The sequence below is a fragment of the Acipenser ruthenus genome, chromosome 4 (genome assembly GCF_902713425.1).
Source record: "Acipenser ruthenus chromosome 4, fAciRut3.2 maternal haplotype, whole genome shotgun sequence".
NCBI classification, from domain to species: Eukaryota; Metazoa; Chordata; class Actinopteri; order Acipenseriformes; family Acipenseridae; genus Acipenser; species Acipenser ruthenus.
Window position 1 is genome coordinate 9,084,404 of NC_081192.1, and position 21,195 is coordinate 9,105,598.

Below are 21,195 nucleotides of genomic sequence, written 5' to 3' on the forward strand. Positions count from 1 at the left end.
CCTTGGTGTGAATTTACAGATTATCCACTATAGTAAAGTACCCACTTTTCATTATGTTGACCTAAAATGTAAACAAGAGCATTTGCTGGAACTATGAGTTGATTCTCTGAGATATCAGTTGTCTCCCTCCATTGACTTCAAACTGTTGTGGATCATCTGCAAACATTTAGGCAACCTCAGCTCTTTTTTTCTTTTTACCAACTGAAGCCCCAAATCTAAGTGTGTGATATACTCTAATATCACCACGCCCCGGGTGTGTTGCAAATCATGCAATAAGGCACCCTGAACTGACTTATTGCACTTATAAAATGGGTTAACTTACTAAATTGAAAAAAATTAAATAAAAACATTTTTAAATTAACAAAAAAGTCATTTTTATTAAATATCCTTCAGCCTAAAACTGAGCTAAGAAAAACAGTTCCATATAACTTTTTTTTAATAAAACCAAAATTGCTTTAATTAAAAAAGTGCAGTTTTTCTTTATTTGATTCATTATGCTTCTTGTAATTCTTGGTTTGTTCATTCAGTTTTTATGTAAAATATTACTGTCCATATTCATTATGACACAGTACAAATTAGTTTGCTTTTAAATCACACAGAACCTTCCTCACAATTTATTTTTAAATCGTCCTTTGTCAACCAGATTTGTGCTACCTCTTTACAGTGGCGAGAAAGACGTTATTCGCATTATGGAATACCCGTACTTATCAAACTGACTGCAGTTTACGGCTGGGCAACGTGGAGAACTACTGGGCCCGTGTTAAGAAACAAATTAAAATAATGCAGGGCACAGCAGAACAGATGATACCATCGTACAGACACATTTATTTTGAAAGGTATGGCAGGAATTATCGAGATGCATTTATAAATATTCTGCATCGGATGCAGAGCTGTGCAGGGGAGGGGACCGGTGACAGCAACCAGCAGACAGATGCAACCAACCAGAGGAGAATGGACGTAGACCACAAGCAGCGGCAACAACACATCCTTTTAACCACCAGGTCTCTAAGAGAACCAAATCTTTTTTTAAAAAGTTGAAAGTTTAAGTTATTTTTTTTAAAACTATTTATTTTCAGAATGGGATAGGGAAATGCTGTAGTTCGGGGAGAATGTAGTTCAGGCTAGCGATTTTTGAATTAAATACTTTCAGTACTTTAATTAATAATTGGTGTCTGATTCAGACTTATTCAATATCTCATGTACACTTCAGCATTTACATAAATCTCGTCAGTCATGTATATTGCGATAAATTACAATATGTCTGCCTTTTTGGCCCCTTTCTGAAAAGAAGTACTGACCCATGGTGATATGCTGTAATAGCCACACCACCATGTGACCTGTTTTGACCAATCAGGATAGAGTATTTAAAAGACCCATTTTATAAATACATATAAAGTGCATACAATTGAGTAACACAGATGAATAAAAAAAATGTACGTCATATGTTAGTAGCCATGTTTGCCGGTTATTAACAGCAGCTTTACATTTACTGTATACACACACAAAAAAGTGTTAAAATATATATATAAATTAATACATTCAGATATTTACAGCTTTTCAAGTTGCTGTAAGATACAATGAATATAATAAAAAAAAAATCGCTGAAATGTCAAATGAACAATATTGACTCACCTGTTTTTCTTAAAGGAAAATCATCTTTTGAAGCATGTGTTCCTGGCAGTGTGTACTTGTATGATGGTGGTGTCGCACCTAGAGGAGGTGAGCTCTGATCTAATGAAGTATGATGGGCAGCCCTGGTAAACACAAATCAACTGTATGAACATAGAAAAACTATTTGACCTCTGAATGAGTGTTTAAAGTAATGGTTGAGCAACTGTCATCATTATTTAACTGATTAACAGTTATTGATGCTTGGAAAAGCCATAAAACACAAGACAACTACTAGGCAACCTTTTTACTTGAGACTCAAATCAAGAATGTTAGTTGAACTTATGAAAACAGCTTGAACATGTTACCAATAAAAGTTGCAAGCATCTCACTCGTATTACGTTTATTATTATTATTATTATTATTATTATTATTATTATTATTATTATTATTATTATAGGGAAGCATGACAATCAAATAAAATCATGGGATTTCCAGTTTAGCCAGCAGGCTAATTTACAGCTTCACTAATTCAATATTCACTTCAAAAACGAATCACAAGAGCTCATAATGGGTTCTACGTGCATATTGAACATAGCTGATTTTTTTTATAACACTGAACTAGATTTTTACATTTGCTTTGGGGATAGTGCGTGGCATGCCTTTTAGTTTAAGGGCAGTGGTACCAAAGTTGGTGAGCTTTTTGATTGGGATACTGTATAAACAAAGCTTTTTAGTATTTAGCATGCTAGAATCCCCCACCAACCATTGAAGATCTACAGAAGACCTCATGTCATACTCACATGTACCACAGCTTAGGGTGGCGGCCCAGGGAATGATTATTTCCATTTGCGGCAGGATCTTTAGATTTACTTAACAAGAACTCCTGGAGTTTCTGCTTAACTTCTGTGCTGGCCATGGCACCTTCAAAATAAAAGGGTAATATTAATACTGGTTTTGTCAAGTTACCTTGAGGTAAAACCACTCTTTTCCTTTATTTTTTTAGACACCTGCACATTGCAATAATGAAGACAAAATAGTGATGTATCACTATGCTAATTGAACATTGAACAAGAACTGACCATATAACTTGTAGATACACTGGTAGCATCATTATTGTCTGCAATAGTTTAACCCCTGAGTGTTCTGACGTGAACAGAACTAATGAGTGCATGTCTCCCCCTAGTGGACAGCTGGAAATTCTTGTAAAAGGAAAACTGGACTAAAGTGTGGTGACTGGTACTCAGGAAGATATATTCCATATTAATCCCCTCTGACAGGTACTACCTCTGTATCATGTATTTATGGTTGTTTAAGATATACATCCTCACAAAATATGCTACAACCCTGCAAATAATCTGGCACCATACCATACTGTTAAACTTCCATATCTAAGTACCAACTAAAAGGCTCGGGGTTTAGCTGAAGTGGATGGGTAAGTTGTTACGATGATCGCTCAAAGGACCATCTAAAAAGTCTTAGTATCTACTGGATGATCAGGCTGTGCTGTATACTAAAAACACGTAGTGTTTAATTAAAGTTGTAGTAAACTTATTTTGAACATGTACATAACTCAAGTTTATGTCTTTGATATCTGAATATTTGACGCTAACTTAAATACATATTGATCCTTACTTTCTCTGCCCCTGCCCCGGAGAGAGAGGAATTGTTGCTCTCGGCGCTGCAGTTCCATTTCTTGTTCCTGTCTCAGTTGCTCCAGTTTGCGTTCTTTCTCCAAAAGCTCTTGCTGTTGTTTCATGAAAAGCAGCTCCTGTTGTAACTTGGGAATTGAAAAAAAAACGAACGTTTTAGTGGAATAGGTGTGCTGCATTCAAACTGAAGCAGCAGCCAGTAGACCATAGTGTTCAACATCATTGAACAACAGACCAGGGTCACTTTAATCCTGCAGATTGTTCTTATGCATACAGTGTGCTGCCTACCAGCATTCATTGTTAGGGATATTGCATGCATTGATCAGTGCATTTCAGATTTCTTTATACAGTTGTCACCTTCCCTGTCTGTCACCAATCTGACTTCAGGGACACTCTACTATACCTAAAGTTGTGTATGGCAAAGTGGTAAGTGGTACGTGCAGGTGCAATGTGGTAATCCAGTAATGAAGAGACAAACAACAAAGTATGGGTGGAAATGGATTCTGTTTATTTTAAATCCAGGGGTCTGATGACCAAACAGAAAACAAACAAGAGGAATGGCAATACACAGCGATGTGTATGGCTCAGGAATATGGAGAGTTGCAGTCCAGTAAATAATAACACAGTCCAGAACACCACACACAACCACGGTCACCTCTTCCAGTGAGTGCTGCAGTGCGGGTGGTGAAAGTACAATTATTTGTGACACACAGTTAGTGCAGTGTTGTCCGGGTTTTGTGCTGGCCATGGGCGACAGCTCCGGATCGTGTTAGCCGTCTAGTCTAACAAACAAGACAAACAGTAGACTTTAGACAGACTGACAAAACAAACAAAAAACACTCACGGTTAGTTTTCACTCGGGTCCTTTCGGTCAATATCATAACCATTACAAGGAACAGATTGCATAGCTACGTCCCCTATTTATACCGTCGACCTTGACCCCTGGGTTAATTAGCACATGCCGCTCCTCCAATCCGCGGATGCCACGCCGTTAACCTTCCGGGTCAATGGTTTAGTGTACCGTAGCTCCGCCCCCTTTCTAGATGGCCGACTTCCACCGAACCCTAGGAATAAATTGTCGGAGCCAACTAGTTCAAGGTACTCTGTTCCCTTTACACAGCACCCTCGGGGGGGGGGGGGGGTAGAGATCTAACACCAAGAATTATTTGATCTCTGTCACAGTGTGTGACAAAGTGGTATTTGGCTTCTCAGTGGTCTTTGACTTGCTTGGACACCCATTACAATGCCCTTTTCAAATCTTATTGTCTGCAGATCAGATTTTTTGACATTTCACGTGGAAAGCTACTTCTCACAACTGCCTCATAGTGCTCTTACTTTATTGCCAGATACAGTACTTTCTAATAAAATGGCCGCACCCAGTATAATAACAAAAAACTGTCATCTGCGTTTATTTAGCCTTAGACTTTTCTTTAGACCCATGTCTTCTTTATTTGTCTTTTTTTTTTTTTAGGTTTACAGCATTCCAAAGAAACCAAACTACTGAAAGAGAAACCACAAATTAGAAACAACAGATATGACTTGGTGGTAGCCATTTCTTTTATGTACATTTGGTTTGTATTTTAAGTTTAGGATGCTACACCATGCTGTTGGGTCTCTCAAGGTTCACAAACAGTGTGAGTGAGAGCAACACCATGAAGGAACCTTAACCGCAAGCTCCATTGAACTACACAAGCTTTACATTTTTTACTTCATTAGTACCATCTGTGGTGGTTATGGCTGGACCAATGTCCAGTAGAAACTGAATAGAAAGCTTTTATGGCTCAGAGGTAGAGTGACTTTCTGACCGCAGCTTAATCCCTGGTTTGCCACAATAAATGGAATACATTAAATTGGGGTCATTGTAAATTTAAATGTTGCATGAAAGGTGCTTTTTAAAATGTTGTTTATTTATTTATTATTATTATTATTATGTTCTAATCCAAATTCATTGCACAACTCAGAAGTCGAAATCTATTTGTGGTCGACTTGTTCCAAAGCTATATACTGGACATGAAACTGCAATATCTTGTTGCAGTTCTTAGTTATAAATTGTGCTGTGCATACTGATTGTAATCAACATATTCCATTATTGTGAATCGGGGTTCTGTTATGCATTTGTAGTTTTGGAACAGAGGTGCTAGATTCAGCAGCGTGATGCTTTAAGCCAGTAATAAATTCAGGTCCCTGAACATATAGATGCAACAGATTACATGTTGCAGAGATGTTTGCAGTGTGACAGGGGCATCAGAACGACAACTCCAAGTCCAGCACTGCCAGATTTTGGCTTTCTGAACTTGGTAATGAATTATAGGGTCATATTTCAACCTGGGATCCTAGAATATATACAACGGATTATAGTTTTAGTACTCTTTAGTTGTGAACAAGCACATCCATCACTGTAAAATACAGAAAAAAATGGATCATTTCAGAGAATCAAGCACTACCCACCACAGATGCTGGGCATGACAAATGTTTTACATACATATTCTGATTCAACAGTTTGGGGAAATTTCATACAGTTGCCTGTGGCATTTAAATCTGCCACACAGCAAAAACGCATTGTAAATCACTTGTCTTTAAATTGCAGAGCAGATACTGTTTTCCATTAAAAACTGCCAGAATAAACATACTGCCTGACTAAAGGAGTTTTTTTGTGTGTTCATTGTTTGTTTAATATGATTTCAGATTGTGCTGCACCCAGCTCTCACCTTCATGTGCTCCTGAAGTTGGGCTTGGTGCTGCCTCATCAGGTTTTCATGCTGTTTTTGGAACTCGGTGATCAGGAGCTGTTTTTGAATCTGTTGTTGTTTTTGGATCAGGAGTAATTCTTGCTGTAACTGCTTCTCCTGCAGCGTGGTATCCACCCCTGGCATCATCATCCTGAGGTCTGTGCGAAGGTCCAATGGTGTGACAGACTCCAGGCCACTAAGAATTCCTGGCTTTAGTTCCACTGCGCAAGAGCCAAGACATGGGTGTGAGAGGTACAGGACAACAGAATTCATTTTTAGGTTCAGAAATACCTAAGGAGGGGGAGGTTACATGTAACATTTGGTTAATGCACCACCCTTTTACCTACAGATTACAGTAACATAAAATAATATATTGAGAACATATCAAGCTTGACATCAAACTGTGTGAACTGATCTGATGTTACTAAAAGGCATATCATATCTCAGAGAAAGGTTATTACTATAAAGGCATGATCTTAAAAAAGTGCTGCCAATTAGCAACACATGTACAATTTCTAATCTATTTTTTCTTCACAATGTCTGTAGCTGTGAAGACACAGCAGCTTTGTGAATTGTAAAATTAGTTTATTTTGTGTGACTAAAGTACATTAATGTCAAATAACAAAACCATTTTTGATCTTTGTTTTGCTTTTCTTGAAGCAACTGATTCAAATCAGTCACCTGTTGTGTTGATCAGATCTCACTGTTAGTGCTTATAAAATAAACCAATCTATAAATAATGCTTAACCAAACCCTTGCAGGAACCTAGTATTCAATCCAGACAGAAAATATGCATTATTTTGTTATATTCTCTTCCCTCCTATCTAAGCACACCATTTTTTTGTTTATAATCTTTGCTCAACTTATTGTATGAATACAACACATTTCTCAATTATTTGAATTCAATTAGGTTAAAGAGTAAATAGTGGAGTTCTGCAAAAATATAGCATTATACGTCCCCATGTGTTGCTACAACTGTTTAAATAACATACCTGTAATTTTTCTTTTCATTGTTACCATCCTGACAACTTTTTACATTTATAATATTTAAGCCTGTTTCACTGTTCTAGTGCACTGGGGTTTGAGATCTGTCCTCTAAATCACTGCAGGAAGAGCGACAAAAAAAATAAAAAAAAATAAAAAGAAACCATAACAAGTGCTCTGGCTTTTCTGTCATGGATCGTTACTGCTGTGTTACCTGTGTGATAATATTGGAAATAATCCTTACACTCTCAGTGCACTAGAGTGGACATTTTGAAAAGAGCTTTGAAACAGACTTTAAAGTCATAAAGTGTACAAAGCTGTCAGGATGGTAATGAAAAGAAAAAAAAAGACAGGTACATTATTTACAGTACGTTATTTAAACAGTTGTAGCAATGGTACGTTATTTAAACAGTTGTAGCAACAGTGGGGACCGGTAGCATTATATTTTTTGGAATCCCACTACTTATTCTTTAATCATGAGCTTCAAAGTCATGCTTGGTAGGCCCTGTAAAAAGAAAGGAAATGTATCAAAGAATATAACCACAAGATAGACCACAATTCAGCTTTTAATGAAAGGAACAGTGAAGCGACAGCCAGTGAGCTTGAGAAACACAATCTGTGAAACATCAATAGAGAGGAGCAAAAGCAAAGACATGTTTAAATGCTAATGATTATAGGAAACATATCTTAACATGGTAAACACTTGGGAGAGCTAATGGACCTTGGCAACAGTTCAATAAAAAAAAAATTAAAAATGTTAAATAGCCTTAACCATGAAACTATGTACAGTATGCACAAGTATATCCCATATCATGTAATCAGTTAGGACACTAACCTGCCATCCTACAGATATCATATTCAACAGCTATTCACCAGCTTATTTTTAAATATAACTTGTAGTGAATCACAGCTCTATTGCTTTTATTTAAAGAGAAACCATGAACTTGCGAGAAATCACTGTTAAATTGCCAAAACTGCGCTTGATTATAAATAATAGCTGTGAAGCTACACAGAAAATGACAGACAAGTGCATGGTATTTTCATGCAATTTATTCAACAGGAATCTGCATTCCATTTGTCAAGACTAAATATAGCACAGTTTACACAAGAAATCAATAGTGCTTGCTGGGAGCACAGCAAAGGCATGAATATTTCATTACACAGAGAGATGGCAATCAGCAAACTGACATTTCTTCGGGATGAGTCACAGCTACCTGGACAATCTCTCGTCTTGTATTAACTTCTATTTTTAAAATGAATTTCTTTGAAGGTAACAAAGCTTTATTACTTACATCCGCTGTGAAAGAATAATATAACATTGCTTTTTATAACTGTGCTATTGGGAGAAAAGGAACTTTTGCATTCTGAATGAGATAACTTCATAGGCTCTGATCCTGCCCCCAACAAATAAAATGAAATAAAGACTTTGGATTAATGGCCCTGATCCCAGTTAACCTAATCTTTCAAGCTTTAGGGTGTCCAACAGAACATGGCTTAGTCTATCAGCTCAAAGAATGACCCAAAGGATGTCAAAGGGAAAGGTGTTCTGTGAGCTTGGCAAAAGCTTTTTCCTCCAGTTCACCCACATTTGAAATATGAGATACAATGTTACACCAAGTTGTGATTACTGATGGCAATGCATGAGCCTATGGTTTTGTAAATAATTCAAGGTCTTGTTTTGATTAAACAACAGTCGGCGCCGCCTAATCGGGATCCTGATAATCGGGATCCTGATAATCGGGATTGCTGCTTAAATGGGATACAACTCTGGGAGATGGTTCTTTGCAATGCTATTTATGTCGTTTAGTTGGCACGTCACTTCACTTAATTGGGATACAGTATTTTGAAATGATGAACGGAGATCGCTTTTCAGAGCAAGACAGGTTGCGTAGCACAGAGCAGTGAGTATGTGATTACGCTGTGACTTGCGTAAATTGCGTAAACCAGGTTGAACTCTTGAAGGAGGAGACTCCTGTGGTTTCTTAGGCTGCTGCTGCAAAGAAAGTTGGTGTGTCAATATTGCAGGTACCTCGCCTTATGATAAGATGGAATTTCATTTGTTTTCATTTCATGTAGAAATAAACAGCGATTAGTTTTTTGTGTATGTAAAAATGTATTTAACATTTAATCATAATGAGATTTCATTCTTTTTATTAAGAAACAAAAAAGCGACTAAGGTCATCTCAACTGCCTCTCGTTTAATTGGGACAGCCGCTTATTCTGGATATTTTTCCTTCTCCCGAGGCGTTGCGATAAAGCGGCGCCGACTGTAGTTACTAATGATTAAAAAGGCTTAACCATTAGTTAGAAATTAAAATAAACAGTCAAAAGGTCCTCAAAGATCCCTTGAACAGACATAACAAGGAGTAGATTTCAAACAGTATGTTGTGATGTTCTTCTTTTTTCTTGTCAAATATAACTTAAATGCTGACCTAATTGCACCCAATTCAATATCCCAAATTCAAAACAAGTACTAGAAAGACGAGTGTCCTATACAAGGACATTTTATTTGCTGTATCTGGGCTTCATGGTGTTATTTTACATTCTATACTTTCATTGCAATTGGCAAACAAAATGTTACACATTTGCAGAAAAGGGTACCATTTCTTCAGTCTGAAAATAAAATCATGATGCCATACACACTACATTACAACCTTCAGAAATAATATTAGTATTTGACTGTTGCCCACCACCCATAAAATAATTAAGCCATACAACCCTTAGTTTCCTTTACTTTCTTTACTGGTCCAGTACCTGGCTGAACTTACCTATGAGGAAACTGTGCAGCTGCATAATCTGAGCTCTGAAGGATGATGCTGGGGTATAAACGTAACTCGCATGCCACCTGTTTGTTGAAATCCTCCTGCACAAGTCAGCAATAGCACAGATTGCTGTAGGTCTATTCCCAAAAATAAACCCACACAAAAGGCCACTGCCGGCCTCAGCGCCAGCACTGCCTGAAACTTGTTATTATAAAGGTTACTCCAGCCTTCCTTACAGATTGGGGTCACTCTACAAGGAATAATTGACAAAAAAATTATATCGATTGCACAATCTCCTTAATTGTTATTTCAAATACAGCTTCAAACCACGTATGTTTCTGATAGCAGGTTGCTAAGAAGCTGATCAAATAAAAGGTTAACTGCTACACACTTGCTTAGGGAGTTCTTTAACTTAACGCAACAACTGTAATTATGCTTCCAGTAATGGCTATAAATAGAAACACACAGCCGAGTGGAGCAATAAAAGCCATGACATTCTGTCACCATGGAAACCACATTGACGTAATGATGTTAGATGTGTAAGGATGCATGCCAGCCCTATTTCAAATCAATAAGCCACTCTTGAGATAAACCAGGTTTAAAGTGCATTTCCTTTTTTTTTTAATACTGTGATCTCATTTCTATTTAAAAATGCATGTAATGCACACTGTTGAGCAAAATAATATTGTCCAGTGTCTGCTCTTAAAAAACAAAACCCAGCTCTGTGTACAGAAACCACACACTTTTATGTGAATAAGGCAGACATCCAACTGAAGAAGAGTGTATTTTTGATGGGTCAAAACACTGTCAATGTTTTAAAGTATTTAAATATATGGTTGTGCCATCTACCCTATAACTGTTTATTTTAAACAGGAAAACAAAAAAAGTACTCTGGATTGAAAGTCTATTGGATAGCGTTTTATTTTTGTAATGTCTCAGTAAAAATTTAAAAACTGAATATGGTATTTTAGCTTTAAATACCCAATAATGATATTCAGTTTATGTTTAATTGATGAAGATTCTCAAAGAGTTCATGACAAATACACAAAAATTGATTATATTACTGCATTCATAAAAACAATTGTGTGCAAAAGCAAGGAGCCATTACATTAATGATTCTTTACTATCACAAGGCAATGCAATACAGTAATTTGCAACAAAAAATACCGTACCAGAATATAGCCAGGGTTAACATTGATGCTATTCCACAAAACGATAATTCTTTAATGCCTTGTCTCTCTACTGTAAATGATAGCACCACCAACTGCACATTGCCACCCATCCACTCACAGGCAGAAGGGGAGTACCCCAATTCATTGGAGGCCTTACTACTGTTGCTACAATGTTTGAGTTATTGCAAAATATTCCAAGGCAACTTGGCCATATACTGCTTGTCATAAAAATGACTTCAAGCAACAATACCCCAAAACCCTGCTGACAGCCTGTCAACTAGAGGGAAAAACATCCTCTTACATACGGTACTCATTCTCCATTACATCTTAGGTTGTTACCTACCTCCCTGTCAACCTTATAGAACAAGTACGATTCAGAAGCTCACTGTCTTCCCATTGTCAGTACAATTCTCCAGACTACAGTTACTTGTCTCCAGAAGTCTGACATATTAGGAAACCATTTTTCAGTAATGTGCTTGCCATTGGAAAAAACTATACGTTTTCTAAAGGACTCCCAATTTAACTTGATACCCAGCTCCCAAATAAGACAGCCTCTCTGTTCTTCTTCCATATTACTTCTGGCAGGGTTTCATAAGGGCACAGATGCATACGCTCACACATTTAGTGCCTCTTGATCCAGTGGGAGGGGTATTGGTTATGCTTTGATTTGCCAGTCAATAATCCCTCACGAGACTAAGAAAGACACTTCAGAAGAATTTCAGTTGACTCAAATCAGTGTAAAATAGCAGTAAGTGGCCTAAAAATATTATCAAAATTGAAACTGATATTTATTTTCTGCTGGTCATTCAAACTGACATTCACGGCATAGGGAAAAAAACACATTGTTATAAAGAATACCACCTTGTACAATGAGATAACTGGAGTCACAAGTGCACTGGCACCTGCAACTACCACCATGCAGATGTGTCCTTTATAAGATTCCCTTTTGAAATAAACTACTGCTGCACAGCTAACTGTCTTTCTATTAACGTAAACATGTGTTCAATATAGAAGCATTACAGTATACACTAAAGTTAATATAAAATTATTATTATGTTTTTTTTTATTTTCATAAGGTATATTTTAATACAGTTTCATGTACCAATACATAAAACAGAGAAATTACATAGACTAAATGTGACCAATAAACAATACATTTGTTGCGTTAGAATAAAAACAAAAAAAAATTATATATATACAGTATATATATATATATATATGTATATATACTGTGTATATATATATATATATATATATATATATATATATATATATATATATATATCATTTTGTTATTAAATTTAGCATAAAGCAAAGGTGAAATACTCCTTTTTTGCAGTATGTAACATAACTTGTAAGCTTTTCATCAGGTTATGTATGAAGATATTACCTTAATATCCTAACCAAGCAGAAACCAGAACTAATGGAAAATACCCACCTGAAACCCTCAAGCACCAGTGCAAAGGAAAGTCTTGACCAAGATTCATCGCAACAGGAAGGGCATATTTTTTAAAATACTTATCCAAAACTGTACTGCAACAGCAGTTATATAAACAGTCCTGTTGCACCTATATATATCTTGACATTTCAATTGTGAAATCAATACTGTCATTTTGCAATTAAACTATACATTTATCTGGAGTCTTTTTCTTGGTAGTGATTATTCAAGTGAGGAAATTAGCAAAAACTTTTCAACACAAAATTATACAAATCCTGTCTGACGCCAACACTAGCTTTCCATCTTCCCTGGATGTTTTCTTCTTAAGCACTTAGCTATTAAATCAGTGGACAGACTTTTTAAAAAAGGAAACACATACATAGGAATCAATAATCTCTTGTAAACTTCAAATGTATTATTATTATTATTATTATTATTATTATTATTATTATTATTATTATTATTACTACTACGACTGTATTGCATCATGCTGCACAACTGTACCATGTGCTTTAATTTTGGAAATCATGCAACACACGGAAAATAATAAATCACCACTATTGTCATCAGCACTGTCATAGTTTGTAAATGATATAATAAAAGGACAGTTTTCAATCTCTAAATCCGTTCTTAATTATGCTTTTCTTTTCACCCACCTGCACCTACTTTTAAAACATTGCATAAGACCATTACATACCGTTAATATTGTTTTCTTACAAAGAAAACATTTCTATGTGCAGCATGCTCACATGCATGGCTAAACATAGTTTATATGCAAAACCCTGTTTACCAATATAAACTACTGTACAAGCTAGGGTTGCTATTCATAGCTTATGCAAAAACAGAAATCATACGCTGCAATATTTTACACTTTATGTAGCAGAAAGAAGAAAAAATAAATCAGATAAGAAAGGCTGCTGAAAATGCTACTGGAAGAGAGAAACAAATAAAATAATCTCCAACAGTTATCAGGTAAAACGTGTACGAGCTGTAAGGACTGTTGTGAATTTTAAGCTTTGTGTGGAAGATTAACCCTTGCTAAATGACCTTTATTGGTACAGTATTCATACCAGAGCCAGTTTGTTACCATGTCAGGGCCAGTGTGCAATATTTGTTCCACATCTAAATGTTGTTGCTGGTCATGCTGTGGTCTGCTTAGGGCTCTGCTAAGCTAATTATAATGGTAACCCAAGGGTGTGTTTTAAAGCTTTACCCATCAGATGCTGCTCGACTCTGAGCTCTACTTTACAGTGAATGGCAAGCCGGTGCTTGTTTTTAGTACTAAAGGGAGTCAAAAGCTCAGCTGACTACTGAGCTTACAAAATACAGTATATTTTAATAAGGAAACTTGAATAAAATGTAAACAATATCAAGATATATATATATATATATATATATATATATATATATATATATATATATATATATATATATAAACCATAGTAACAAGAATCATAGTCTACTCTCCATAACTTATGTATACATACATTTAAAAGAAGTGAAGTTTAGTGGAAGGTTATTTATAATTTAATCAGAGAAATAGCTAAATGCTTTTAACATTCTGTACCGCTTCCCTCATGTAAGTGTTCCTAGTTATTTTAGGACTTGTGTCTAAAGCAGGAAACATGTTCTTATTTGTATCCCTCAGACGTGTCAGCAGAGTGAACACAAGCACCTGGTTTACAGGCTTGCTGCTCACATAAAGCAAGTTCCAGAATTCTTCAGGCTTAAGTTACCACATAGCACTGTCTGGTATCAAGTGGCATTATTCATGGCACAGGCCACTACGGAGATGTTACAACCATCACCTATACACACACACACCTCTACAGTCAGCACTCAGATATACGACACTCAGATACACATCAGTCGTGTTTTACCATCCCTGTATTAATAAAATCAATCCCCATTATATATATGCATGCGCAAACCAGTCTGTCTTTATTGTGTAGTTACACAGAGCTTACTCCAGCTTCACCTCATGAAAATGCAGCAACAACAAAGACAACGAGACCCGCTACTGCAATGTAAAACACTTAATCATTGAACAGTTTTAGATACTGCAATGTAAAACACTTAATCATTGAACAGTTTTAGATACTGCAATGTATTATTTTTTTTTTTTTTATCTGTGATATTTAGTTGCTTTTGTGCATTTTTCATTGCAAGTAAACTGTGACATCAGGGCCTTATCGAGCACTATATTCTGCAATTTTGAATACTGACTTTGGATACTGTTTTAATTCTAGAAACTATGTTGTTTTATTAATCTTTTGCTAAATTGCATTGCCTTTTACGTTTTACACAGTTCTATGCATGGGTAGCATTTTGATTTATTTTTGCTGTTGGGTCGTTAATGGGGAATTTGACATACTGCTACAATATGTACCACAGTCATCTCTTTTTGCGAGTGATATTTTTAGAATCATATTATTCTGAATTAAAATACTTTTGTCGAAAATATAGTACTGTACCAACAAAATCAACTACAGTACATCAAAATGGAAGCATACTTATTTTAAAACACAGTCCTTTCAGCTATGTATTTTTGACATTGTATCTTTTTTATGTTCCTTAAAAAACGGTCAAAGATTGGAACAGGCCTAAATGAAATAATCAGATATGCGTCACACTCTTTTAACCGTCACTGAAGTCAAAATTGTATAGGGTCGGATATGCGAGTGCTGACTCATATCACCTTTCTGCTATATTGTCTGTCCAAAATGATGGGCTTTTTTGAATAATTTTGTATCATCAAAAAAAAAAAGTTCAGAGGTAAAGTTTTGAGGTAAACCATTAAAAAATGTGTGGGTTCTCACAGCTACAAATAGAAAGGTAGCAATGACAGTAGTAACCAGGCTTATGAAGACCCTGCCCACTCTGCCAGTTGCAATATCTCTCTTTAGCCACTAAGTACTACTCCAGGGGTTCCCAAACCTTCTTGACTCAAGGCCCCTGCCCCTGCAACAGGGAGAGCCCTGTCACTGGTTCTTACACAAATGTGTGCAGCAGGGACAAGGAACAGGAGATGTGTTGCTAGGCAACCAATTGAGCAATTAGGCTGCCCCGGCGCTGAGCTGATCGGGAGTTCCAGATTGGATGGGGGGGGGGATGCTGCGTGTAGCTCTGATTGGGAGTTCCAGACTGGCTGGGGGGGATGCTGCGTGTAGCCCAAAAAAGCATCTGTTCCACAACTCGAGGCTACTGCATGGCCACTGCTACACAGACGGGCGCTGAGCGAAAGCTTGTGCTTGTTGACAGAGGAGTAGATCTTCCGATCTCAAGATTAACTATTACGGAACCTTTCAACTGCAAGACGGTGCTCGTGAAGGCATTACTCTGCCGAGGCAGTTTGAAGAGGCAGGAGTTGCCATGAAGAGGCTGGGACTCCGGAAGCCCAAAAGTAGGTTAGATTAAGAGAGGTTGATCCTAAATAGTGCATAGAGAGGGTTTTCATAGTGTAGTCGGTTCCTGGAGCGGGACGTCTCTTTTAGTGAGACTAGCGCTCGTCTTGTGTGGCAAACTTGTATTTTTAGCTTTGTTTTGTTTTCTTTATTAAATCCGGCGCTAGCATTACCATTGTTGGTACCCTAGCATCGGGGCCTGTGTTTATTAAATCTGCCCACCTGTGTGGTGTGTCAACACCCACTGCTCTGTGTCTGATTCAGTATTATTCCGGGACGACCCACACACGTGACACATCCCCCTGTTACAGTCCCCCATAACAGTAGGCATCCTGTCAGAGGCCCCCACCTGAAATGTTTTTTTTTTTCTGCTTGTATAAGTACTACTGCTATCATTATGGTGTCATTTTCATTTTACACATAAGGTACCCATTCTCTGCTGGGTCAACATGTCTGGGCTTCAATTCAAACCTACTACTTTCTACACCACCTCATGGGGATTCTTATGCTATGGTGTCAAATTTAAGTAGTGCCACAATTTAAAGTAATGTTAAGGTAATATAAATCTAAGCAAATAACATATTATTGAGTTTTCCTATTTCCTTCACTTCAACCTAGATTGCAAGGAAAAGTGCCCAGGCCCCACTCTAGAGATGGAGACAGGAAATGAGAGGCCTTGATGGATAACAACCCTTGTCAACACGTTCCGAACTTCACTCATTGGCAGCAGCACACTAAAGGGTTAAAATTCAGCACAGTAATTATTAATCTAAACAAACATCCCTCTTCTGTTCAGAGGCATATCCCAAGATGTTGCAGATTGTAATGTGCCAACTCTATTTGACTCAAAAACAGTACTGTACTTTTAACTAAGACTTCTTTATCTGCATTTTTTATCTATACATTCTTCTGCCTAGTAAATACAATGCTGTGAATCCAGGTCTCATTTGCCTTTTACATTTTAAACACAATAACACCCTTTGATGTGTGGTACTGAGACAACACAGTTTCCGGGACTGTGCCATGTGCCTCACAAGGCAGGCAGCTCCCTCAGTACCTCACTCCTTCCTGAGTATTATAGCTTACTTTTCATAACATCCTCCCTAAGCATTCCTGAAGCTCCTGTTAGGTAAGTTCATAGAATCCTGGTTGCTAGCTGATTTAGTTGAATGAACTCACAAGCATTCATGCTTATATTTGACTGAATAGTCTCTTTAGAATTAAATAAGAAGTGCATGTTACACAGTAGAAGTAGATAGAACTAATCGATGTTGGATTTAAAAGATTGCACTCTAGTATAGTAAATACGAGTATGAGCTGACCCATGCAAGGGACTGCTGACATTATGTACTGTATGTAGTATTTTAGAGTCAGTATAATTTTCCACTGCTTTTCAGCCTTAGGCTGGAACCGAGTTAGTTGGATCGTTAAAGCATTTGTTTGCTACACCATCCTCTCTCATGGAAATAAAAACATACAGTGAGTTAGTAATGGAAAAACCATACAAGATCAAAGGGGGCAGAAATTACAACTGCACAGCCCTGCTGGTTATTTTTAAAACCACCTTAGAAATTACACTTTTTTAGAAGCAGACCCAGAGGTTGCGGAGAGACCTTTTTGCTGGAACATTTACCAAGCATGGTAAAAAATAAGAAACAGAAACAAAAATACAGAATTTGACTACATAATTACAAATGAAGGGAGGCCATTCGACCCGTAAATGCTCTTCTGGTTCCTAGTAGCTGATTCCTCTGTTTGGATCTCAAAAGGATCCCAATGACTCAGCAGTAAACCATTAAATGCTCCCCCATTTCAAGGCTTCATTCATCATTCATTTTGAATGATTGAAGTTAGTGTACAACAGGCTTATCTTAAGAAATCCTGCCCCTCAGATTCATTCCAGATTCTAACTCCATTCCAGTGTAACTGCTCAATCATGACAGTGTTAATGTTAATTTCTACATGAGTAGGAGTGAACTTAGAGTCTTGTGCAGGCATGTAAGATGGTCGTCTACAACACCTGGTAGTGAACAGGGTACTGCAGAGGGATTGGAATCAATGCAATTTAGAGCACAGGTTTGGGTTGTCCCTACAGAGAAACACAATGAGGGGTGTAAACATGTATTCAAATAATAGATCTGATTTGCAATTTGGGTGAAGCTTGAGTAGTTTTAATGAATTCACCAGATGCAAATAAATAAAAGGTTTTGAATTTTAAAAAATAGTACAACAAAAAATGTAACTTACAGTCAACACACATCGAAGAATTATGAATCATGGCTTTTTGACATAACATTTTTTTAAGCTATTTAATATTAATAAGGGGGCGAATTCAAGAACTGAAGATGATCCAACATTTTCCTCATGAGTTGTTTAGTCCTATTTTTAAAAGTCTATTTGAATATATTACATCATCCAACATTTGCTTTTGACAAAAAACTTTCAAAACTGTAATAAAAAAACAAACCCTATAAATAAGTTAATAAGTTCAAGTTTTAAGAACAGGGCTCAACATTTCAGTTTAGCAGTACTATAATCAGCATAGTAGACATACTGTGAAAAGGTAGCTGTCACCAGCCTTCATTAGACTTTTCTTTGTTTATTTTCTTTCACATACAGTTATAATGAGCCTTAAGTTTGTAAACTAGAAATACATCCCTTTTAAAACTTGTGCAAAGGTTCATTTAAGGACTCTGCACCTCACCTAAATTGTTTCATACTGGTTTTGCAACATTACTGCTCTATTTCCCATTCAAACCAAAAACTTTGGACCAATTTGGACCAAACAACTCTGATAGATATGGGAACTATTCCAAATGAGATCCTTCCATTAGACTCCAACAGTCAAATAAAAGGGTTAAATAAAGGACGTACATAAATGGCTAAAATACATTTTAAATTCAACTGCTTCTGAACAGAAAATGAACTAATATACTGAGCATAAACACATTCTTAAACCATTTTAAAATACAGAAGAAAATAAAAACTAACCAAAGCAACGTTCTTTTTCGTTTCCTTGGTGCTCAGTGGTACATTTCACATGCTGAGCACCAAGGGGCTACTAATGCTGATCCAGTGCCTGTTTTCATTTTTTTCAAACTAAATAGAATACACATAGCAACCAGACAGGTGGCTTTCCTACCCTCAGTGCTTATTTAACACATCAACAGTTGTCCGAGTGACCCTTGGCTAGGGATTGAACCCACTGACTATAAATCCAAAAGCACCTGTGGTGACTACTAAGCTTTGTGGTTAGTCAAATACACAAGCTTATGCTTCACAATTAGTTAATTAGTAATCAATTGCATTGCAGTAAAGTTGAAGCTATTGAGTCAAGAAATAAAGATTGTATATTTTTGGTCTGTTGTGCTTAAAATACAAAACAGCATAACTAATATGTTTTTACATAGCTCCCTTATTAGGTAACACCTACAAGAATGGCAATCTTTGTGCTGGAGTTCATTTCCACTCAGGATAGCCCATCCTTCCAGAGTATCTGACTGAGTCAAGCATTTAATACTGGAACTTAAAGTAATGGCACAAGTTTAAATATTTGACAGTTTGTTATGTAAAACCCAGTCAGCGGGTTTCATGGTTATCATCAACTTTCATTGAGATTCGTTTAGGGTCAGGGAGATGGTTTCAGTGTGGCTGCAAATGTAGAAATAGCTCCCAAATGACCAGGCCACCTGACAAAACAATGGGCCCATGAGACCAGGAGATCTATTTATTTACATGGCAGCTGCTGTTAGATGCTTGGGCTTATTTCAAATGCAACACTTTCTACCTTGACGGCAATCGTACATTCAGAAGTACCAATATATAACAAAAAGCTGGGATTTTATGAAGAACATGGTTTTAATTGGTGGGGGTCCTTGTCAGGATGCCCAATGTAATTGAAAGTTTGGGAACCTCTGTCCTATGTCATTACCCAACATGCAATGTGTTAACTTCCTATTTCAGGCAAATTGTACCTGACCCAATCAAATTGCAAGATGACCAAAAATGAGCATAGAAACTCTTAATATCACTCTTAATATCAGACCCAATGTACAATTACCATTTTAATCATTCTGCACACTTTCAATAAAAAATATGATTATACAGTAGTATATTGCACACAACACACATTATATGCAATTATCCAGTGAAAAAGTTCAAATTAAATTGAATTAGTATGTTGCATAAAAATGAATAACTAATTTTCAGCGAGAGTGAGCCTGCTTTTGTACACAAATGAATCAATACCAGATAAAAACAAAAACAGATCCATTAGTCTACATCATGAGTTTGCTTTTCAGTTGAAATTAATCCACAATACCAGAACAATCATTGTTTCATAATAAACAATTCAAGAATTGAATGTACGTTCAGTCCCCCCCATTTTCAAGTCCTCTGACCTGTTGAGATAGTCAGACGTCACTGAACGTAACATATGCTAACTGTTTACTTTACTATTTATAAACCTTAACTTCATTATGTAAAGTTCTGACCTAATTGATAACAGAACTGGACCTTTTCAAAGGAGATGGAACATTAGCCCAGAACAGCATAAGTAAATACATCATTTCCTGCTTTTATTTTTCAGCAGTTCCAGTAATATTTTCTTAAAGGGACCAGATAAGTGTTTTTTTTTAGTTTTGTTTAGATTTTTTTTAAATTTAATTTTATTTGTGGTGTTCTATGCATGGGGTGCCATCTGTACACAGGATAAGATGTACTGGAATTGTGACAAATAATTCACTATGAAATAAACAGACAAGTCAAAGATATATATAAAATGCAGAATACAGGTTGGATTGGTTCAAATAATGGAATTAGAGATCTGATGGATGACAATGACCGTTATATAATGCTAGCAAAGTTGCTTGAGTTAAAGCAGTATCCTGGTCAGAATCTGCAGGATTTGCAGTTAGCCAAATTAATCTCTTACATTTTATCAACATAAATCCATTGACAAAATCTGAAATAAATCAAGGCTTTTCTTATGTTGTTTTTTAATTAAATATGGTGTACAGTAGATGAAAAGTCTTGAACAGGATCACAAATGTTTAATCATCAAGAGGTGAACATTTAATTTAAAGATTTCAGCACTTATGTTCAAAAGCAGAGAATATTGTCACAGTTACTGACACAATTTAATTATCAGTTTCTATCTTTTCGGTTTCAGAAAGAGGCACTTAGTTTTTCCTGCTGACGCATGCAAGACATAAAGGATGATATTGCTGGACCTGAGAGAAACAGGTTTTTACATGTTTATCTCATATCAGAAGAAGAATTGTGACAAAGCAAGGTGAAAATCATTTATTCTTCACACAGATGAAAGTGCCAAAGCTAATTCATTCCAGTTATTTATTTTTAATTAGTTTTGGTAAGAGGAACAAATTGTAATGAATCCTTTGAACTTTTTTTCATGGACATAGCTGCCACTGAGGGACACTCCATT

The 21,195-nt window shown here is 36.5% G+C and overlaps 1 protein-coding gene across 7 annotated transcripts in view; it reads right to left on the reverse strand.

Moving 5' to 3' along the window:
* LOC117400527 (histone deacetylase 9-like) overlaps nucleotides 1-21,195 on the reverse strand; it is a 148,030-nt gene that overhangs the window by 23,330 nt on the left and 103,505 nt on the right. For 6 of the 7 annotated variants that reach the window (XM_059021979.1, XM_059021982.1, XM_059021978.1 and 3 more), the window contains 4 exons: nucleotides 5,969-6,210; nucleotides 3,244-3,388; nucleotides 2,412-2,532; nucleotides 1,633-1,754 (listed from right to left, as the gene is read on the reverse strand). In XM_059021979.1, the coding sequence (XP_058877962.1) occupies nucleotides 1,633-1,754; nucleotides 2,412-2,532; nucleotides 3,244-3,388; nucleotides 5,969-6,210 (630 nt within the window). Of the gene's footprint in view, nucleotides 1-1,632; nucleotides 1,755-2,411; nucleotides 2,533-3,243; nucleotides 3,389-5,968; nucleotides 6,281-21,195 lie in introns of all 7 variants that reach the window. The other variant, XM_059021980.1, reaches the window with a different exon arrangement.